The sequence below is a fragment of the Parasteatoda tepidariorum genome, chromosome 2 (assembly GCF_982258835.1).
Source record: "Parasteatoda tepidariorum strain Cologne lab strain chromosome 2, Ptep-v5.0, whole genome shotgun sequence".
Lineage (NCBI taxonomy): Eukaryota > Metazoa > Arthropoda > Arachnida > Araneae > Theridiidae > Parasteatoda > Parasteatoda tepidariorum.
In genome coordinates, this window is record NC_141756.1 from 54585190 (window position 1) to 54609674 (window position 24485).

At 28.1% G+C, this 24485-nt stretch overlaps 1 protein-coding gene across 2 annotated transcripts; it reads left to right on the forward strand.

Annotated features, from left to right (window-relative positions):
- Window positions 1-2891: 2891 nt before the first annotated feature.
- On the forward strand, window positions 2892-24132 carry LOC107437921 (uncharacterized). 2 transcript variants are annotated; one of them, XM_016050067.3, is made up of 8 exons: window positions 2892-3130; window positions 6185-6278; window positions 7502-7792; window positions 9856-10006; window positions 13039-13104; window positions 15965-16297; window positions 20147-20607; window positions 23279-24132. In XM_016050067.3, the coding sequence occupies exons 1-8, from the start codon at window positions 2967-2969 to the stop codon at window positions 23342-23344; spliced, it is 1626 nt and encodes a 541-aa protein (XP_015905553.1). In that variant the 5' UTR covers window positions 2892-2966; the 3' UTR covers window positions 23345-24132. The 2 variants fall into 2 exon arrangements, with proteins under 2 accessions (XP_015905553.1, XP_071033658.1); XM_071177557.2 differs by having other exon boundaries at window positions 2934-3130; window positions 15734-16297.
- Window positions 24133-24485: the final 353 nt, after the last annotated feature.

Sequence of the window (24485 nt, forward strand, 5' to 3'; positions counted from 1 at the left end):
AATTTAAAGATTTTACTGGTGCAAAATAAAAACTAAGCATTCTTTTTACTTTTTTTTTTAAATCGATCGTCTTGTTATTCTTTAACAAAAAGAAAATTATTACCACTACCTTTCTGTTACCCTTCACTCGAAAAACAAAACAAATGCATGGCTTTTCTCCTGGATTTTGATGCTTTTAATTTAATGCATAATTTACTTTTTTGCACTCTTAACTAACCGTCTCATTTTACTTTGGAAAAATGTTCTTGGATTCTTTTAATTACCTCCATCTTATCTATTGCCTCAAGCCTTTTTAGTTCCTTCATCTATGACATTTTAAAATATTGAATGCAATTTATTTGCATCCTTCTGTTTTGCAATTTATTTACAATATTTATCTATTAACATTTTTTAATTTTATCAATTTATCTTTCTTTAAATTAAACATTACACCCTACCTACTGTTAAGAAATTTTCAAGCAAATTCATTTTTTTAGAGGTAAGCAAATATTTGTATGAAATCAATCTATTCCAGGAGTTACCTTGTCTTCTTAATTGTGTTCAAAAATTTAAAGTTACAGCGTTGAACATTCGTAATCGTGCACTCAAAATTGGGTTGACTGTTCAAGACGGTTATAAGAGAAATATATACATTAATTCTCTTTCTGTGAATAGAGAGATGCAAAAAATATTTTTAACATCTGCATACAAATAACAGTTTTCATGAGTAACGATTATTATTTAGCATGAAGAACTTACATAAATATGTACTTCAAACAAAAAAAATAAAGATGAAATGGCGAAAATTTCTATTACAAAAGCTCATTAAAAAGCATCTGTTTAAGAAGATTTTTTAATATTAACAAAGCAAATCTATGATTCATATATTTCTAAACTTGAAACAATTTATTTCTGAAATGAACTGAAAAATTTGCGTTAACTGTTTGCTTCTGCAGTTTTTTTTTACACACTCGTAGTGATTAACTACTTCTCTTCATAAATCTTTACATGGGATTTTTATTTCAAAATCTGTTATTGTGAATGACCGAAATTTGAAGAATGTTGACTTGCACCGGGCAATGTCAACAATCTCATTGTCGCTTTAGTGAATGTCCAAAATATTTGTCATGTCCGATTTTATATTAATTTATTCATTGATATTTTAATATTTATTAGATATTTTAATATCTTATTGGGATGGATTAGGAAAATTTAGTGTTCAGAATAGCGGGCAGTGGCACTTTACCTTAAAAAACATTAGTGTAGGAATACCTAGCATCGGGCAAGTGTAATCAAATTAATCTGGTAAATCAGTATGATTAATACAATCAGTTATTTATTTCGGACGTTTACGAAAGTAACTATGAGATTGTTTACAGCTAATAACATCATCAATTTCGGTCTCTTCCAGTGACATAACATCTAAGGCACCAGCTCGTTATGACTTTTTAGATTTCTCCGTGATCTAAAACTAGCTATAGCCAAAGAATGTATCTTTTCTATAGCTACGCTCGTCATTACGCTTCTTCCCCTGAGCATTTGCTATTTAAAATTTTCGCATGCATTGCAAAAAACACAATCTTAGTATTTTTTTAAATTTAAAATTACATAAAAAAATAGCATAAATAAATGAAATAACAATTGTTATTTGATTAAAAATTTAAATAATAATTAAAATGTGTGTAAATTAATTAAAACACAATTGAATAAAAAGTAAATGATATCTTTAATAAGGATAGCATCTTTACTATTATGATGAGTATTTTATCATTAATAATATGATTCCCGCCCGCCCAAAAAAAGATTTTTTTTAATATAATATAAATAATTAATTTTTATCGAAAATTATTTTAAAAAGTGGATTTATTCTCTTATAAACCAGGAACCCTCGAAACTGCCCAGTTCGCATTCTGAGGCGATTATATATATATATATATATATACGATTATATATTTGCTTGCAAATTGTTCTTCTAAAAATAATTTAACTACTAAAAAACTAACTTTTTATACATATAAAAAAAATATCGATTAAATCGACATGCAATTGCATAAATAACTTGATAAAAGTGATAAGCAGAAAAATGCTCAGGGCCTGATATAAAAAGGCATTGGAGCCATAGACACAGAACTGTCAAGGGCCCTCCTAATCCTCCTCAAGGGCCTTGTCTGTTTAATAATGAAGAGTTTTTAAATTATTTGGAACATAATTAAATTACGATATATTCATAAATAAAAGCCCGAACTCATAATTCTAATAAACAATTCTTAAAACAAATAAAAATATGCTTGTAAAATTTATGGGCCCACCAGAAATAAGGGACCTAAACCTAGATCTCTCAAGCCTTATGATAAATCAGGCACTGGTAGAGATAAATTAATGGAAGTAGGTAGGTAATATACTTACGTCGTACTATTAAAGCTACACATTGGGCTATTTGTAACGGTCTGGGAAACATACCTGAGGTACCTTTGGATCCTACTCAAGCTGAGTAGGATCCAAAGGCAAACCATCACAATTTTAATCCTCTGCAGAGGGGCCCTCAATCGGGAGACCACTTCTTCAATTTAGACATAGATCTGAAGGGGAAGGAAATTTTCACCAGATCCCTGTACCCATGGTACTACTCAGCGACCGACCACAGAACTTTCTACAGGTTTTCGGAGCATGTACTCGGTCTGTCTTTGCGGAGTCGAGGATCGAATCCCGGCCCCATCAGACTGGAGTTCGATTCTCTTACCACGGGAATGCGAATTAGAATTTGATTGATGTGAGACTCACAAGACTCTTGAGTATATTGCATGCGCTAAATTGATATACAATTTAACGCATACTACTAACTTAACGCATACTATTTAACGCATACTACTAACGCAGATACTGTGTAAATGGCTCTTAAATAAATCAGATCATTAGTGGGACAAAAGAAAGAAGCTTGCTCTCTCAATGATTAAGCAACTTCAACTTCACTCTTCCATTTAACAAAGATGGCCTCTAGGAGGAGGACGGCTGAAGATAAAAATACAAAACTTTTGCGGGAACTTGCTGCAATTCCTGCTAATAAACAATGCTTTGATTGTTTGCAACGTGGACCAACTTATATTAATGTTACAATTGGTTCCTTTGTCTGCACAACATGTAGTGGAATTTTGTAAGTTCATCCTGTCATTGTTTTGGAACCCTTTTCTGTAGAACGTTTATATTTCGAAACAATTACTTTATCTCATAAGAAAAATTCTCCTATTTTTTTTTGACTTTTCTAGAACATCTTCTTTAACGATAGATATCGATAAATTATCTACCAAACCAATTGAGTATTAATACGAAGAAGTACTTTGATTCAGTGAAATGTAAATGTAATGCAATAGATCTTTGGAATTTCAAGTGAAAGGAATTTATCATTCTACTGTGCATATAAAATTAATTCGAATTCCTGAACTTTTGAGTACGTGTATAAGATAATAAATTTTATATGAAATCGCAATTTCAAGTATGTCCTTGGAGATGGTCACAGTTTCTTTTATTATAAATTCAAACAATTTCACCAGTGTAACATTTAGAATAAGTAATAAAATTCATTTTAGTTTTAATCTTTATAAGTATAATCTTATTTGGTATCTTTCTTTATGGCTGTCATATAACTATGTTTCTTTTTGATACTTGATTTCATTTGTATACAAATAAAATAATTTCTTATGTCCTAGTGATGATTTTAAGTTAGACATTTTTAAGATTAAATGCCAGAACAAAGTTGAAGATCTTCATGCCAAATTATTTTTACATAAATTTGTGGTTGCAACAATTGGGGGAGATTTCTATGGCAAAATAATCGCTAAATCTTGGAAACTTCCGGGCAGTGGCCCTCGACATACTAAATAAAACATCACAGAAAGGGAGGAACTCAAAAGGTATAACTCCTAGCCACCCCCAAGCAAACATCAACATTTACATTTTTAAAAAATTTGCAAGTTTAAAATCTATTTGGCACCTACGGTGATTATAGTTGGCGCGACAGATCACACTATGGAAATATACCCCAGCAATTTTTAAGCTTATTTAAAATTATTATTTTTAATAATTAATATTATCTTAGAAATTATTAATAATTTAAAATTATCTTTACCAAGAGAATGTAGGGGCATGCTTTATATGCAAAATATTGAAATAACATTATTATACAGCCTTGTGCAATAATAAGATCAGTGGCAAATTATTAAGTTCTTATAGTTTGGCAATACTTTTTCATATTTCCATTTACCGAATAAATGTTGCATTTCCACTGTCATTGTGGGCTTCAATTCAAACTAAAGTTATGCATAGAGAGTTTAACTTTCTTGGGGAAACATCGAGAGATAAACTTTCTTAGGGAGAAATAATGATCTGTGCTATTAAAATAGAATATTTTTAAGTCTATGTTTATTTTATTAACAAAATTATGTATTTGGATTGATATCAATATAATTATCTTAATTCTCTCAACAGAATTGGCAGAAACAATTTGAATATATAATAGGCATTTTAAACTTTCTTGCTAATTCTTATATAAATAACTATTTTAATGTATCATCAGTAAAATATGAAATTTAAGTATTTTTTTTTTTAAATATTAATAAGCAGATCAAAGCATTTATGATTAATTATTTCTTTTAAAAAAATTAAGCCTGAAATTGAATTTTCCTTCAGTTAAAACGTATCTTTTTGTTTTAAGGTATGCATATATCGGCAAAAAATAAAATTAAGAATAATTGCATCGTATATGATATTTGAAGGTAAAAAATATAATTTCTTTTGTTTGCTGAAAAAGGCAGCATAAAAAATCTAAATATTTTAATTTAGGTTCAATGTTATAATGCAAAACAATGCTTAAATGTTTTTTAAGTTTATTTAAAAGTAAGAACAAGGATTGTATAAATTATACTAATATATATATATATATATATATATATATATATATAATTCTGAAGAGAAATACACTGTTATTAATTAGTTTGAAAGTAACCATGCATTTACAAATAAAGGAAGCATCTGATAGAGATCAGAATAACCTGAGACAATCACAAAAAATCTTTTAATAATGAATAAGAATTCAGCAAAGAACAAAACTAAGTTCCAGGGCTGGTTTATTGATGATATACATTTAAGCTTGCAATGGTTGAATTTCAAAGTTATAAACTAAGCAACAATTACCAGATTATAGTTGATTCTTGTTAAAAGTTTTAATTGTTTTTTTTTCTTTTTTTTTTTTGATTTTCAAATTAAAAACACTCAGAAGCAAGTATGCATCTGACTTGTTTATTTACATAAAATAAATATATACCTATTATGTTTCAATGTGTTTTCTTATAGTGAAATATGATTTTGCTAATTTATATAAAATTTTTTTAATACTGATTCATAAAAACTTAAACTTGGCATCTAAAAATTTTGAACTAAAGTTGGCTTTTGCATATTGTGATTTCTTGTGTATTATCCGTGGATTACTTGTAAAAAAGCATGCAAATTGTCACTGTGGTTAATCTGCCAAAATTTGTTTCTCGTCATGAGTCATAGAATTTTCTATCGGCTCTTGTCAGTCATTAAGGTGTAAGGGACAATTCACACTAGATGCAAAAAATTTGTCTGTGAATTTGGAGATGTGAATGAAAAACTTATTGGTAAAATTTATACAGGGGGCGGTCCAGACATTTTGTAAAAGGTCCTGTTTTTGTAAAATTGTGAAAAAATTACTCGTAGTTTGTGAATATAAAATAAATGTTAAGTCACATTCTTTCAACCAAGGTCCTGCATTTATGAATTTGTGCAAATAGGGTCCAGTGATTGCAAGAAACTTTTTCAATGAGTTTTTAAATTGTAAGTACATACAAGATTATGCTCAGCACTGTAAAATTATAATTTAAAAAAAAATTTATTTTCAAAAATAAACAGCAATTGCTGCTTCTAAATTAGAGGTGCAACATGCAAATATTTGATATTTAGCCTATACTGCTGAACGCAGAATATTTATTTCGGGCGAATAATTGAAGAAGCTTCTGAAGAAGACAAAACTTAATTCGTTTACATCGGTCTTTCTTGTTTCTAACATGTTCTAACATGTTCTTTAAGTATGATATCAGGAATTTGCTTTTTCTTCCACTTTAAGTATTATAGTTTTTATTCATAGTCTTTCTACAATTGTTAGTACTATATTTTAGTTTATTTTTGTTAGACGAGGACTTACTCCACCACATCGGGTTAAGTCCATTTCGATGACTACTTTTACTCCTGAAGAGATTGAATATTTGAAGAGTAGAGGTAATGAAGTAAGTATTGTTTATGTATCTCTCTCTTGTATCTCTATTCCGTTTTCTGAATCTTTTTCTTGATATATTATTCTAAACAAAAATCTCTTTCTCACTCTTTAGTATTCACATCCAGTCTTTTAATCTATTTTTGGTTTCAAGTTATACATGAATTAACATTTTATGATTTTTCCTTTATGAACAGTGAGAAAGAATTATTTTCTCCTCAATCTATTTGAATTAAAATTTTTTTGATTTCCCTTATTCCGTAAAACACATTTTAAGATTCATTTTGCAAGATTTTCCCTAACTTTTATTGGGGAGCACTTTGATTTTGTGTCACTTGTATAATAGCTCTTCATGAGTATGTCTACATAAATAATAATTACGTACAGTCTGGTGCCTAAAACCTGCTTATTTTCACCTCACAGAGACGTTCTGCTCAGCCGGCAGCATTAAAATCAGGTGCCAGGCATGAATTATTGAATTTTTCCTTAAGATTTAAAAACTATTACTTCTTTTAAAATAATTAGAAGTGTCCTTAATGCATTTAAAAGTTTTGGTTTGTATGATTGCTTAAAAACATCTTTTTTTTTTCTCACAGTTTCATTAAAGTTAAGTATATCTTTATAAAAACAACTAAATGGAAATTCTATTTTGTTTTATTATGTTATTATATTAAATTATCTAAAGGGCTTAGTAATTGTAAGTATACAATATTTTGTAATACATAAAGTATTTTCATGTCATTATTTATAATGCATAAATTTTTTCCTTGTTAATTGCACTATATTTGAGGAATTTTTATGCTTATTTCTGTTTCAAATTTATTATAAAACACTTTTTTTTCTTAATTATTGAAATAACTAAACTTTATTAGTTTAGAACTCATTCTAATATATTTTTGAATAAAATTTATATCTTAATCAAAATTAATTTTTATGCATTTTTAAATTTATGTCATCTAAATTTTATCTCTTCACGATTTCTTTTTTTCAGTCCTCACTTTAGGTGTTAACAATTTATGACAGTTTAAACTAGTTTTCAACATTTGTTATCTCAAAAGCAGGTTGACTAAAGCCAGCATTTGAATATTGGATGGCAATTTCATTAGTTGTTTTAAAAGTGATACTAGATTATAAACATTTCTTTAAATTGCTCATTGTACTCTTTAACAGATGAGGTTCAATTATTGTTCTAGTATTTATTTTCAAATCAATTCTTCTTCCCCCCCCCTTTTCTAGTATTGTAGATATGTTTGGTTGGGCACCTTTGACACAAATTCAAGCAGCATCGAAAGTGAAGTCTCAGATGATCAAAGAAAAAGAGATTTCATGATACAAAAATATGAAAAGAAAAGATGGCATGTTGATCCCGAAATTGCAGTGAAGAAAATGCAAAGTGCTGGCACAATGCGCCATAAGCAAGAAGCTGTTCATTCTCAAAATTTCAATTCTAAAGCTCTTCCAGAAACTCAGCCTTTGTCTAGACTTTTGGGTAAAAACACCACACAATTAGTGGTGCAAAACAACCAAGTAAATATTTTTTTTCTATTGTTATTTCTTATTGTTATATTTTCAATTATCTAATACTTCTTTTTGTGGCTTTTATTTTGTATTAGTTTTTTTTATTTAGTTTGTTGTCTTATTATATTTTAAAAATTTCATTTTTTAAATTTTTTTTAATGAATGTACATATGTTCTAATTTAGTTTAAACCTTAACAATTTTTCAATTTACAATTTTTTAATATTAACCTGTGCTTTGAACTTAAAAAGAAGTTCAAATCAAGAAAATAGATATATAAAACAGTAGAATCAATAAATCTATTGCTTAATATTGATTTTTTAAAAGAAAATTTTTTATCATTCACGCTTGATAAAAATATTTAAGGCTTGATAAAAATAAATGTGTTATTTTTAATAACAATATCAAATTCACCTTTTGACTACAGCTTTTAGTTCAGAACATAGCTAACATTGTACAAAATCTACATATAAAGTTTTAATGAATTCTATAAAACACCTTTTTATAATGTGTGTGTTGTGTGAGCGTAAAGAGATTTTTTGAAAATTATTGTTTTCCAGAAAATGTATTTAAAATGTAAGAAAATTCTGATAACAAAATAATTTAATTATTCATAAATTAATTATTTGAAAATTAATTTCTGGAATGAGTTATGTTTGTTTTTAACATATAATTTTGTATAAATAAATGCTGCAAATAAAAACGATTAAAATAATCAAAGCATAACAAAAAATTTTTCTTTTTTTGGGAGTTATTTCCCTGTTTCAATATGTTCATTCTAATGATTGTCCATCAGCATGCTATAAAACAACCATAACCTCATTTCTAAAAATAATTTAAAAGATTTTATCGGATATAGTAGTAAAAAATGAAATTTGAAATTTCCAGTTTTCTTTCACCCAGTCAGTGACTTATTTAGAAAACTAAAATACTACAGCAAATGTGTTTAATTTTCATATTTATTTATAGAAGTGATTTTTGCTCCTCAAGAGCAAAAATCACTTCTGTAAATAAATATGAATAACACTGAGAGAAAGATATAAATAACACTGAGAGAAAGATATAAATAGCACTGAGAGAAAGATAATTCTGATAATATTTATTAAATATATATAAGGATTAAATGAAATACTTTAATTTTTAAATTGTAGAATATGTGAAGCATATTTTGACGTTGCATATATCGCTCATGGGCTGCAATAGCGGCACAACTCAAAAAATCATGTTTTGAGATAAGTGGGTTTAAAGTTTTCATTGCTAAGGAAAATGCATAAGAAATGCATTACTTTGCTTAAACGAGGATTACCTTCAAGTTGAATTATGAGTTGTGCTAGTATTGCTGCTGAAAGAATGTGTATTTTCATATTTACACCTGTTCTTTGTCTAAAACGCATGTTTTTGAGTTGTGCCACTATTGTAGCCCATGAGCGATATATTATTGAAATACATCTATTGCTAATACATTATTAATCTGAGTTTTTGTTAAAACATTTTTTATTGTACTGAAACTCTGGATTTATTGAAAAAACGAGTATTTTCACTCTTTGGAAGAAAAAACTGCCTCAATATTTATTTAGATAGCTCAATAATTATATAAATACAGGAAGAATATACTCTGAAAAAAATATAGTTAAAATTTTAAGAAAAATTATTAAATTAAATTTTAGAGAAAAATTTAACAAATTAATAGAAAATATATTTAAAGGGAAAAGAAACCTTTAAATAATCAAGTGAACATTTACATTCTCTGATTTTTTCTTATTAAACTTTTTACCTTCTTAATTCTTTTTTTTTTAACCAGTTGATAACTAAAACTTTGCTAAGAAAAAACTTAAAATTATACAAATTCCTGAAACTAACAAAATGCTGAAAAATACTTTCGTAGTGCAATTTTGTATCCTCTTTTAGGAGAAAAAAAGGGGGAGCATCTTTAAAAATTCTCTATGTAGTATTTTTCGAAATTCTTAAATTTGGACACAATTTTGCAGTATTTTATCTAACCACTGTAAGTAGAGTCAGTGATGTTTTAGGTAAGATACATAACAAAAGCATTTTTTTAAAATCAATTCTTAGCCACCTCCACCTGAAGCTTGGCCACATCCAGTGTCTTCTGCTTCAGCTCCCACTATAAGCACAAAATCCATGACTCAGAATCAAGGTAGTCGTTCCATTGATTTACTCTCTGAACTTGCTGGAGACAGTGCTGCAGTTAATTCTCAACAAGGTATGTGACTCTAAACTGTCTTCTTATACTAAATTTAATTTATCTAATCTATCTTAATTTATTTATCTAATCTATCTTAATTTCATAAAAAATTTGTACAACTAGGACTGCAAGTTTTTAAAGTTTAAAAACGGGAGGAAATAGCCCTTTAAATTTTAAGGGAAATGATTCTTGCATTTTAAAAAATTTATTTATTCCTCTAATTTTTACATGTTGTACTAACATTGTTTAAAAAGTCAATATTGTTCAATCAAGCTTCATATTGCTACTCTTAACAGCATCATCATGTTAACTTTTATGCCAATGGCAACTGGATTTACATTGAAATTGAGTGAAAAGTTATTGTGCAACTGTGATTCAAGAGTTGAATTTTGTAATGATATCTTATTATAAATCAATTTTTTAAAAACCATCTAGAAATTCATAGTTATAACTATTCTTAGCATTACCAGAGATGATTGTGCTCCAGAAAAAAATCCGGATTACCGGATTTTTCGCTAACCACGATCTGGAAATCCGGGGTTCAGAAGAAATCATCGATCACATTTATGTAAAAAAATTCTTGTATATATTATTTAAAAATATTAGAACTAAAATTTATACTTGACATCTCTTTCATTTGTAAATATTTTTTCTGGTAGAATAATAAATGTGATTAGAGATAAAAGTAAACTTATACATAATTAATAATTAAGATTATACTGCATATAATTTGTTTAGAATTTCATGCTGTGAAAATATCAATGATTAAAATTTATAAAGACATTAATTTTTTGAAATGCGTCATTAACATATTTGCTGCCACTAAAAATGATATTTCCATCCTCAGAAGCCGGATTACAAAACGGGGTTTTAATGGTTTAAATATTCCTTATATTTTACTGGGAAAACCAGAAAAACGAAGAGACATATTATTTTCCTGTTTAGAGAGCGTTTTATTCCCCGACGCTCTGGAGCGTCAGTGGCACGCAGACTCAACCTGTTTTCGTGAGTGGCACGCAGACTCAACCTGTTTTCGTGAGTGCCACTGACTCTCCAGTGCGTCTGATCAATATTCTCAGAAATTACTAGCATGTTGCATAAAATAGCAGCTTAAAAGGAATAAAACGGAATACCATTCAACTATATGTAGTACCATTTATGAAGCAATACTGAAAATATTTACAAATAATAAGCACAATATACAAATATTGGTAGTCACGCACATAAAAAAATTCAAACAAAAATTTTTAAAATAAAAAAATAATGCTTCACTAACCTGCCGAAACAACTTCTCCGTTCAACTCCCAAAGCCACACTAAACACAAAGCATATAACTTATCATAGTCGATCGACGCGATAGCGCGTCGGCGGCATACCAGGAGGTGACGCTCTGACGCGCTAGTGTGTCGGTGTCAGCGAACGTTTTAATGATATTACAGTGCCCGCCGCTAATAAAATCACCGGATAATAAAATCAGCCGCTTTATAAAATCAAATCGGCAAAAACCGAATCGTTACAATATTAATACATGTTAATAACATCCTTTAATAAAATCAATGCCGCCGCTTTTTAAAGTCAAAATTTTGACTACATAATAAATCAAAGGTGCAATATTTCAGCTTTTTTTGTTCTTATTTATAAAATTTTATTTTTTCGAAGTTTAAAGATATTTTTAGAAGAAGCAACAGTTACTCACAAACCTGTGAAACAGGTGTGGTTAGCACTTTCCTGTGATATACATAGTATAAGAGTTACGGAAAAATGTGGGTGGTAAACGGCAAGTTCATAGAAATCAATTTATCAATGTTAATTCCTTGACTTGAATGAAGTTTGGAGAAACCTATCTCACTCAACAGGGGGTCGAATTCTTATCTTACTTTTTTACTGAATGAACCATAGAAGGGAGAGAAGTTTCTTTTGTTATCTATCTTAACAGAGAACATGAATAGATTTCCAAAAACTGTCTGGGCTCATGTTCCATATTATTTAAGCCGTTTGAGTAAATTAGAGTTAGAGCACATATCATTTTGAAGTTCGTTTGGTGTTAAATTTTATCAGCATTCCGAAAAGGAAAGATTTGAGTCTTAAAGATAAATTCGAAGTGTTGCAAAACTGTGATAAGCTTCCTAAATGTAGTCAACGTGAAGCTTCAATGGAGATGGGGCTCATAACTGTTTCGAAGAAATGATCAACAAGGATGAAATCGAAATGGACGAGAATTTTTCACGTAATGTAGCTATTGACAATAACCTGCAAACATCAGGAGAAAAATCTGATTCTGAAATTGTTACAGACATCAAAAATTGCAAAGTTATTTCTCATCAAGAAATGGAGGAATCAGACTCAGAAGATGAAATAAACTCATCAGTGCCATCTTCAATGGAAGTCAGAAAAGCACTTAATGTATTGCTGCAAGCTTTAGAACAAAGAGGAGGAATATGGAAAACTATAAAAACTTCGATAAACTCTCAAATGATGTTGAAAAGTTAACTTTAAATACTGCAACTCAAGCAACCATTGATCGGTTTTTTGCAAAACTTTTGTAAATTTAATCTTATGTAGGGTTTTACTTTATTAAAATAATTAAATTAGTTAAAATAAAGCATTAATGTGGTCATTATTTCAGCTTTTAAAGTGTGTGCATTTAGAATATATCGTAAAAATTTGTTTTTTTTCTTTCAAATGTTGAATCGCCTCTTAATAAAATCAGCCGCTTAATAAAATCAAAAGAGCATAAAACGAAAGTGATTTTAATAAACGGCGGGCACTGTACTCAAGAAATTTTCAGGATTTTTGAGTTGGGCTCACAACCACCCCTGTGCTATAAAACCATAATAATTTAAGATGAAATTGGTCGAATTGAGCAAAAAAAATAATTAAATATTAAAGTATAATAACTGCAAAATTTGTGTGTCAAAATAATATACTAAAAAGGTTGATTTATAAAATTCAATTGCATCTTTAGTTTTATTTTATATAAAAATTTTCCTCTTTAGTTTTTATGACTTTCTAATAATTGTTGAAATGCTTAAATATATATATATTAACAGGAAATGCAACAGCCAATGGAAATTTTGCTAACTTCGAAACTGCTTTTAATTCAGTGGAAAAAACTGGTATGTTATTCTTTAATGTTAGAAAATAATTTGTTTTAAAATATGAATTTGTACATTTAATTTTTTTAGGTAAATTATTCAACACTGTTCCACACTGTTACATATCTTGTATATTATACCATAATTTATAGCAGCTTTTAGGGAGGTTTAGCTGCTTTTAGAGAGGTTTTTTTATTTATTTATTTTTTCATTGAAGGCTAATATATAAAGATATTCCAAATTATCTTAGCAACTTTGATACACAATATCACATAACTTAAGATATCTAATTTCGTTTGGTTCTATGTATCTCAGTTGTAAATATTTTAACATAGTTTTTTGTTTTCTATTTATAAAACATTGAAGCAAATGTTCAATTTTACCGTTTTGCTATGTTCAGCTGTGATTTTTGCCTTTTCAAAATCGCAAGAATAAAAAATTCTGTTAGTTAACTTATCTAATTATATCTATCTGTAGTGTTATGTTGTATCAAGGTTTGAGAGAGAATTTAAAACGCATTATATTACTGTTTTTGGGGAGGGAAAGTTTTAAAGACATCAGGCACAATAAGTAATAATCCACTTTCTATACAGTTAAGGATGAACAGAGTAATATTTTTATAAATTAAAGTTGTAGCTTATTTTAATTTAGAAAGCTTATTGCTGAACCTTTTTCCAACAGAATGAATGCTCTTGTTGGGTATACAAGAGATTACTACAAATTATGGAGAACAAGAAATTTTATTAATCTTAAGGTCAGGATTGAAACTCAGGAGAAAAGGCTTAATTTGGGCTTTAGACATAAAAAAGTTCAATCATTTTTTCAGAGTAATTGGTATAAATTCTGTAAGAAATTATGTGATGCTATTTAATTGTTCAATTTTTGTTAATAAATATGCATTTATTAAAAGTTTTTTTTCTTCCTAATGAATACATTAATATTCTATTTACATTAAAATATCAATTTATGATTTTTCAAAAGTATTGGGAAGTAAAAAGTTGATTTTAACATTAGAAAATATACCTCCTCAAAAATGTTATCAATATTTTTTAAAAAAAAAAGAAAAAAAGAACCTTATCTTAGGCATTTGTTTTTTACCAAAAAAAGATGTTTCTTACAATAAGCTACCAGCTATTCTTACTTTGAGGTAACATAAATAATAGCCTCAAAATAAAAATAAAATATATTAAGTGTATGTATCATCCATTACATCTCTTTTTAAATAGAAAAGTATGATAAAATTAATCTGATTAACTTAATGAATTTTTTTTCTGAATTTTGTATGTTACTGATCATATTTATTATTGATAGGCGAAATTTTGAAAGACTTGGGTTATCGCTTTTTACAACTTAAATCATCAATTATTTATACATATAATATATATATTTTTTATGTATATATTGTGTGTCTAACATGCAAAAGGTTGTACGCTTTTTATTTTATAATTCTTTCTCTTTGCAATTTTCTAAAGTTAAACATTTTGCTGTAATTTTCTGTGCATTAAAGTTGATGGAAACTTTAAAGCTTTACTTAATTAATCTATAATATTATTGCCTGTTAATTTTTGAGCACAACTTTGCTTACTCAATGCATGTTGCATTAATTTAACATTTTATTATTAATTGGTATGTTGCTTGAATTTGATTTCTGTACATGAGTCAAAGTTCAGTTCATGTTTTTTTAATTGCTTAAACTTCCATATGAGGAATTTGATTTAAAATTTGACTAATGCTTATAAGTCCAAACTTGCTTTTTCCTTATTCTACTAATTATTAAATTAAACAAAATAAACATTCATAACAATTACCAAATGTATAAAAATTTTGTGTTCTTGTATCTATATTAATTTATATAAATTCATAAGCTGTTAAAATTCCTAATTCATTTCTGTAATGCATTTATTATCTTAACTATAAACAAATTTACTATAATAAATGCAGGCTCAAAGAAATTTAAGGCTCACAGAAATGACTTAGCAATTGTATACCAGTTTTTTTATTAATAGCATTATTTAAAGAAAAATATTTAATTTATAATTATTTGGATAAATGTAAAATTATAATTTTTTGTGCATTGCATGATCTTGCTTTTATAACGAAAAAAATTGCACGAATATTTATGTTATTGTTTGTTCTTACTAAGTTTCTTGCTGTACATTTCTTTTGTCTCTCGCTTTTTAACAGTTACCTTTTTGCTGATTTCCTATCCTTATTCCTTGCTACTGTCTATCCTTTTTTATTCTTTAGTTACTTTCGCAGTTTAGTTTTTTCTGTCCATTAGTGGTCAATTTTGCTAGTTATGGTCATTTGATTTTCAGACTTGACTGAAGCCAATCAATCCCTAGTTTGAATATTTTCTTTCACGTATTCTACTAATGCATGCAGTGAATGAAGTTTAAAATATATGCTAGATGTTTTTGTTGTAGTATTAAATTGCATGCAGTTTTTTAATATATTGCAATCTAGTAGATGTGTTCTACAATATTGCACAAAATTTGTTGATAAAACTTCAATTTTTAGACTGTCTTTTTTTAAAAATTAAAATATTAACAATTAGAGCATGATTCAAACTAATTTTTCTAAAGTGATTTATTATAAATCTCTTAATAACAAATTACTAGAACTATCAAGAAAAATAATCCTTCTGCAGGTTGGACTTCTTTTGAGGATGATCTTGATCCCCTTTCTTCTTCTGTTTCTCGCACTCTGACTTTGGGCAAGGATTCTTTTTCTCGTGTGGTTTCCTCTTACTCTTCCACGGTTATGCCTCGGCCTTTGAGCCTTCCGACTTTTGCTCCCACAAACCCTTTCAAATCACAGCCCTTTATTAACTCTGGGAATACATCAACACCTTCTCAGTCTCAGTGGCCATCTTTTGCAGCTGGAAGTAATACCGTTCCTCCTCCTTCGAGTATGTCAACATCAGCCAGCCTAGATACATACCCTATGCAAACACGCCAGACAAACAATCTCCAGAACTCTATTCATGCCTTCAGCCCTGCTTCTCCTCCTGCTCCTAATCCAAACTCTGCATCCATTGTTTCTACCCAGCAGAGTAATACTGATAGATATGCTGCCCTGAAGGATTTAGATAGTTTATTTCATCAGCCAGCATCTACAAAAGCTCCAAGTTGGACTGTTGAAACTACAAGTTCTGGATCACTGTTTGAAGTTCCTGCTACTGGTGAAAAGAGTGGTAGTCTTTACAGTACTGGTTAGTTTAGTTATATTTTATTATGAAGACAAATAAACTGCAAAATAAATCTTGCAGAATAAATTTTCTTTCACTCACACAAGTAATTAATTTTAAATTTAAAGTATAGAAAAAGTGTATTTAGGTAAACCTAAACCTTTCAAATGCTGAAACTTTTTTCCTTCTTTCAAAATATAAAAATTTGCAAAAATTTTGGCAGGATAATGCAGTGGGTGAGTTTATCTAGTAATTATTTCTTTGCATTTTGAAAGTATTTTTTCCGCATTTGAAACTTCATGGTTTACTCTAGTACTCACTTTTATATGCCATGATACAAAATTAGTCATAAAAAGTTTCTCTCATATTATGTCAAATTATAAATAAGCAGTTTTAATTGTTCAGTTACTGTTAAATCCTAATAGTGTAGTCTGTTTGAGATTAAACATGGTAGTTTCAACTTTTAAGGCTTAGTTTTAAAAGTGGTCATGACCAGAAAAATGAAAATATGAGAATATAAATGTCTATTCATTCTTTTTACTTTATTAAGTTTAAGGTTAGAAAGACATGAAATTTTTTATCAAATATTTTTTTCCTTTGTTTTATAATGGTCAAGTTTGATTTTAAACTTTACTTTTTTTTTTCTGGTTTCTTTAGCCAACTATTAATTAAAAACAGATCAACCTGGAGGTTTAACTATTGTTTAACTATCTTTGATGAATTAAATGCCTATTAATATTTAAAATTATGAGTAAACATGGGCTGATTGTGCTCCGGAAAAAATCCGGATTTCCGGAATTTTCGTTAACAGTGATCCGGAAGTTTCCGGAGATCGAAGCTCCAGGCGTTTAAAAAAATCATTGATCACAGAATTTTCTGGAAATCAAATTTTCAAAGGTGGAACTTCAAAACACAGTTTATTTTATTTGTTTGTAAGGGAGAGCCAGAGAGATACTTTCTAAGCTTATATTCATGATTAATATTCATTTTTCATCAGTAAATAGTTATTATCATAAACTCAAGAAAGAAAAGACATATTTGCAAATTTTAATTATTTCTTCAGGTCATCATAGGTATGTGTAAAATTTTAAATATATTTTAAGTAATCTAAGAAATATTGAGAAGAAGGAAAAATACCTTGTTTAAATTTTTTTTTAATTTTTCACTTTAAACTGTTCTTTTTTTTTTTTTTTCCAACTCAAGAAATTTTCCGGAATTTTGATTTGGGCTCACAATCACCCCTGTAATACATAATAAATTTCAAGTATGTTTAATGTCAATCATAACTGGAAAATTTTGAAATTTTTCTATTTTGATGACTACAAAAATCCTTAAAATTTCCTGTGTATAAAAGATTTAGTTTATTTTGCAACAATTATCGTGAAATTAATTATTTTGTAAAATTTACTGGATTCTTACCTATAAATATTAGCAGCTATGCATAATTAATGGTTGTTTAAATTTCATACTGCTGAGACATCCATATTTAAGGAATATTATATTGATTGTTAATTCCGCTCAAACCTTTATTATGAATTTGATGACATTATAAAACATCATATTTAAAGCATATTAAACTTTAATGAATATGTTGGCATTTTAAAAGCCAAAAAAGCAATATCAAATTGATTATAATAAACTTTATATAGCAAAGCACACACACAAATGTATATATATAAAAAATATTTTAATAATTAGAAACTTATTGGGCTACAGACTTGTAAATTTTACAGATTTTATTTTTGACTACAGAATTCTTGAAGAATTCTTTTGAAAACTGAACAGAAGTTCAATTTATTGATCTTTTTGTTGCACTCAATTATCTGCACATTTTTTAAATCTCAATTACTTATTACTGTACTTTTTTTTTCTTTTTACGAATAACTCTTTGTTTTTTACATATAAATGTTAGTTAAGCAATTAAATTCTTGACAAGTAGTGTTGAAAATTTCTTCACATTGAGCTGAGATATTTCAAAAGATGTTATAGCTCTGCACATTCCACAAAATCTTATATTTTGCTCAGAAATTTTATTATATTCTCCAAAGTAGGACTGGGCAATGTAAGAAATTTTATATTGTGATACATCGTCTGTTAGACATCGCGATATAACGATGTATCGCGATTTAGCATATGTTCAAAAATTATCTATCAGAAATCTTTAAATTAATCAAAAATAAATAAAAGGAATAAATCTATTGCAAAACTAAATGTCTTAAGTAAAAATAAACCCAAGCTTTATTTAAATTTTTTTTAAAATTAAAAATGACTTAAGATTTATTGGTTTAAAAATAATAATAAAACTAACAAAATATTTTACATACATACATTGAAAATTAAAAGGAAAAGAACGAAGGTAAAAAAACAAACTAAAGAAATATTCTGTTTAGTAAAACATTTTTAAATTATTTGTTGAAAAAGAATTGTGCTTTTGAAGCATCGTAATATCGAAGCATTGTGCTTTTTTAATTTGTTTATTTAAAATAACGAAGTAGTATTAACTAGCGGTCTAATTCTATACTTAATGAATGTAAAAATAAATATAAGTTTTTTATTTATTTATTATTATTTTCTTTTTTGAAAATAAAATCGACTATGGATTTATTTGTTTAAAAATGATGCAGACTGTCTAACAAATTATGAAACAAACAAGTATTGAGAAAATTTTAAGAAAAATTAAAAAAAAAACCCAAACTTTTAAGTACTATTGTTAAATTATTAAAAAGCGTCAAAACAGTGCTTAACTTTTTATTCAATTAAAAAAAAAGTGTTTTAACTAATAGCCAAATTTTTTTAAAATTAAAAACGACTGAAGATTTATTTGTTTAAAAATAATAAAATTCTATCAAATTATTATACTTACGTGCATTAAATAGATTTTTAAAAAAAACTAATTTTTTATAACCAAGTTAAATACAAAATATCCCTATTAAATTGTATAACTAAAAATGAAAAACAATAATTAAAAAAAAGAAACAATAAAGAATATTTTTTTTTATTCATATTTTCTTTTCATTAATAGATTGAGCTCAGAACGAAGATTTAAGATAACAGCGATTGCGCAACGATTGCCAAGTTCTACTAAAAATAATTTACAGGAATCGTTAAAAACCAACAGACGAAAAAAAGAGAAAAAGTGACAAAATAATGCAGAATGAAACGATCGCTTAGTAGTAAAGTGCACAGTGATCACAAAATAACGTAAATCCAGCTAAAAATAATCTTCAAGAAAAGTAAACTTCCGAAGACAAAAATATCGCACAAAGAAACTATGCATAGCGTTTTATTTCAACGCCAATCCTTGCACGAAACCGGGAGCTTTTCGTTATTCAACGTCATGAAACTAACATCGTGTTCGTAGCTAGACGCTATAAACAGCTCCGCAGTTAGACGAATCCAAAATAGTCTTCGTCACCGTGGTGACAGCGTTAGCGTAGACAAGTATTCTCACATATTAAATCGTTAAACCGCGAGCGTTGTCTTACATGACTGCTTAAATCAGATTTCTGATGCATCGCCTAAGACAAAAGTTATTATATCGGCCTGCGGTTATATGCATTAAATTGATATTTCGCAATGCATCGATTTATAGCCCAGTCCTACTCCAAAGTCATTTAATTTAAGTAACTGTTGGGAGAAAAGATATGAGTGTCTTGGCAGTTTTTCCCATGATTAAAATTTTTTTTTTATAACATGAGAAAAAGTAAATATTGTATGAAAAGTATCGTACCTTAAATTAGGTCAGAAAAAAATATATGGAAATATTATTTTAATCCAATTTATAGCCAGGTCTAATTTTAATTCACTTACTGTTTCTTGTAGTTCATGATTAATATTTATTTTGAAAAAAAATTTTTGTTCTAAAATTTTCAGCCCCTTCCAATCCCTTTTCATCAAGTAACTTATGGAGTCAGCAGCCACAACAAGCTCCGATTCACAACACTTACCAGTCAGCCAATCCATTCCAGACAGGCTCAGAAAGTGGACTGTCCTATACACAAACAGCCAGCAGTCAAGCTTATGCACCTTTTCCAATACCAATTGTAGGCAACAGTCCCAGTGATGATGGAGTACGCAACCAATTCAATACCAATTTCTCTGCTTTTCCAAACCAGATAGTTTCCAGTCCTACAAATGGCTATGGTACCAATCAGCTATTGTTTCAGAATGGTGGAATTGTCTCTCCAACCACCTCTTCAGGAATGTGGAATGTGCCAATGTGGTCATCTAGTCATCTTGGACAAAGTGGTGGGTTGTTTACTAGTGAAAATAAATCATCAATGGATTCTGCACAGCACTCGGATTGGATTCAAAATCCTGTCAACCCATTTACTGTAAGTTTGATTTTTTTTCTATGTTTGCTCTTAATATTTGTTGTGAATATTCATTTTGTGATACTATTAAAATAATAAGTATTATTTTTCTAATTGAAAGGTGGAAAAAATTCCCCTTTAATTTCGAATTTTGTGCTCCATACTAAGAAAGGTTTGAATTTACAAATTTACTTCAATTATCTGTTAAATTATATCTATTGACTCAGAACAATTTAAGTATATATACATTAGTTATAAATATTTGAAAGTTGTGCTAACAGAATTTGATTTAAAATTATATACAGAGGTTAATTTAGATCAGCAGTCAGCAACCTGACCTCAAGGCCACTTAGTGACCTACTGGAAAAGTTTTAGTGTCCCTGTAAACATTCTTAAGTATGAGAATTGGTTGGTATTCTTGCCTACGAATTTTAGTGGTGCTTTTGATCTGGTGAACAGTCGTAAACAAATTGCTCTATGTTTGGAGGCAAGACAAACAAATGAAAAGAAATTATTTATTTATTTAAAATTTCTCTATCATTTATAATTGGTAAATTTGTTTTTATCTATAATTATATCAGTTTGAATTATTTTTATCAACGCTAATTTCCTTCATTGGAACGTTTTTTCATGACATCAGCAGAAGTGGCATTTTTGCACCAAGAAAACACAGACTAAAATCAAAATCTTGTATCTTCGATAACAATTTTGAAGTCAATGGAGGCAACCTCTAAGAACGTCAAACTAATGACCATTTTACTGTGGAATAGAAAGTGTTTTCTCTCAAGAGGTTTCACTGTAATATTTTTTTTTAATCTTTTGCTTCAAATTATCTTCGGATAAAAAATTTTATTATGTTCAATTCTCTAAAAATGTTCTCAAGATACGGCAAAATATGCAAAAAGTAAAATTAATGTTGGGATCTAAACTTTTGACAGCTCTCTTGACCAAACTATTAGAAATGTTTCCTATAATGGATAACTCTATATTTTGGGGGTCACGAATCTGTCCTGTCGAGGAAAAAAGTATGTTTATTTAGGGAAAGTAAGTTTATGTGCCTGATTTTGTAACTTAAAAATATTGTCTACACTAACAAATTAGCATATTTGAGGTCACTCTCTCTAACTTATAAGAATGAGTATAAATACATGAAAATCCCATCATTGGATCAAAAGTTTTTCAGGGTGGGTAATTGTTTTTTGTGTATTGTACATCTAATTTGGCTTTTAAGTGGAGGGGTTGAATATTTATCTCATTTATGATCACAAGTTCTATTGAAAACAACTAAACTAAAAATTAGCAATGCAAACTATTGTATACCTAGCTAATAATTTGTCCTAGTTATTAGGGTTCCCATTCAATTTCACATATAAAATTCTTTGATTTTTCCACAATTATAATAATAAAATGAAGAAAAAAATTTTTGCAATTTTTTCATCCACGCACAATCATTCACTCAATATGTACTGTAGTAACTTATGGATTTCATAATACACAAATTAATTTAAAACTGTTAACAAATTAAAATTTTAAACAAATTAATTTAAACACAGAGAAAGATATTTCTTAGCTACAAATATGTTTATATCTAAGAGACAATTTCAAACATAAAATTGTTAACATCCCCCTTTTTTTAAAACAAATTTGCATTTCGATTTGAATTAAACCTTTAGTATAAATTTTTTTCAATAAATGATATCCTTGGCCAATAAATATTATTGTTACAATTAAGTTAACACTTGATTATTAACTGTAATTTGACTAAATAAATTCATAAAAAAATTTCTGACCAGTGAAAACCTTAGTTGTGACTGTTAGGGAAAAAAGAAAACTTGCACTATCTGATTGAGTAGCAAAGAAAATTAAATAGAGGAGAGTGGAATAAGGCATAATGGAGTGAAACCAGGTACCTTGCTTCAGCTGAAATTAGTTCTGTTTTCTAGTGGACAGACTCTAAATTATATTCTGCTAGGTAAAAAGGAGCTTCAGATTGGCATATTCTTATGTTAAATTCATGACATCTGCATTGATAAATTTGTTTTACTATGTTAACTCTGTGTTCTTTTTTTTTCAAAGTTATTTATGGCACTAATAGTAATAAAAAATCTTTTTATGTCAGCTAAGTGTTTGTTTATAAATGATAAGGACTCATACTTTAAAAAACATTAAGGATTTAGTTTAGTAATAGCATGTTTATGTTTTATTTAGATAACCTCTGCTCTTGGGGTAAATCGATAACTAGCCGATTGAGAGAAGGAATGGGGAAAATGACACGTAAGAATGCGCTATTAAAAAGAGTTGTTTTGTAGTGATTAAAAATAAAGGAAAAATAGAGAAGGGTATGAAGAACCAATATAACAAAACATTTTTATCAAAGACTTAAATCCCTGATTTATATTTCCCCCACTAGTGGGGAAGATCAGGTGATTTGACTTTTTCTAGAAAAAAAAAATTTAGACTAAAGTAATAGACTTTTTAGACATGATATATTGCCCACAACTAAATAATGAATATTTTGATTAAATTAGGCAGTTTCTAGGTTGAACAGTTAAAACTCTAACAGGTTCTTGAATCTTAATTACCCGATCTTACCTCTCTTTCCCCTATTGAGTATTCAAAAGCAATTAATTTCTTTTATTTGATAATGAACGAAATATATGGGCATTTTTTAATAATTTGCATAATTTTACAGGTTCCATCCAGCAATTTAGGATACCAAGTAGGTCCCAAAAGCAACTGTAGCAATCCTTTTCTATGACATGTAAAAAAAGAAAAAGAACTTGATCTAATGTACTCTTAAAAAGTCCAGATTTCTATGTCAGAACATCTTGGAAGTTTTGCAAACATTAGATATGGAGATGATCTTATATATATATATATATTCAGTTATAAATGGTATTTAATGGAGTATGAATGAATGACCTGTATGAGAGAGGTGAGCTATGCTGTATGGGGATTATATTGCAGTTGTATATAAGATAATTTTATCTGTATATAATAATCACATACAGATATATTATATATATGTAAACATGCCCTTATTTGTAGTACAAGGCTTTTCATCTATCTAGTCCTTGCTTAAGTTTCTTTTTAAGTTTGATAAACAATTTTTTAGATATTTATGAAACATACTTTACCTCAAACTTTTGTTTTAGTTTGTATTTATTTAATTTTATAATGCTCATTGAGCTGAATTTCTGTGAATTTAACTATTTAACTTTAGAACTTCAACTTTTCATTAATGCTAAGCTTTTCCACAAAAACATTTTTTAGCTCATCTTCCAGTTTATCTACTTGTCTAGTTCAAGTTATCCTACTTTTATCAAGGCTGTAATTATCTAGAATAACTTGGAGTAAGGCAAGATTAAAAAAAAGGGGGGTATAAGTCTTTGTTTGTAACCATTAGCTTTGTTAAAAGTTCCATATTCTTTTCATTTGCTCACTTTAATAAATTAGATACCGTATTGAATGTTACTTTTGAGTTGTTTCATATTATGTAAATGATGTCATGTATAAATAAACTATTGTTTTATTTTGCTACAAAAATGTGTATTTATTGAAAAGATATCAAATTGTCTGAATAAAATTTTATTATTCCACAAATTTGAGTTTATACAAAAAGAGTAATTGATGACAATTTTGATGATTAGCTTTCTCTTATCCATAGTAAAAATTGCTGTGCTTGGAAATATAAGATCAACAGCAAATGATGTGACATTTTAGCAAACAGAAAAAGATTAACATTAATGATTCAATATTCAAAGTACAATAAACAATTAAATGCATATTACTATATGGCATTGGGTAATGATGATAAATGAATAATGCAAATGAAATGTAGCAGGGATACTTAAATTAGAGCCTATCAGTTTATTTCTCTTTAATACATAAAAAATAAT

Bases quoted from the DNA above. Each gene is read 5' to 3' on its own strand.
- LOC107437921 (XM_071177557.2), top strand. From the start codon at position 2,967: ATGGCCTCTAGGAGGAGGACGGCTGAAGATAAAAATACAAAACTTTTG. The intron at 6,279-7,501 runs GTAAGTATTGTT...CCCCTTTTCTAG, and splicing joins TGAAGAGTAGAGGTAATGAA to TATTGTAGATATGTTTGGTT. The intron at 20,608-23,278 runs GTAAGTTTGATT...ATAATTTTACAG, and splicing joins ATCCTGTCAACCCATTTACT to GTTCCATCCAGCAATTTAGG.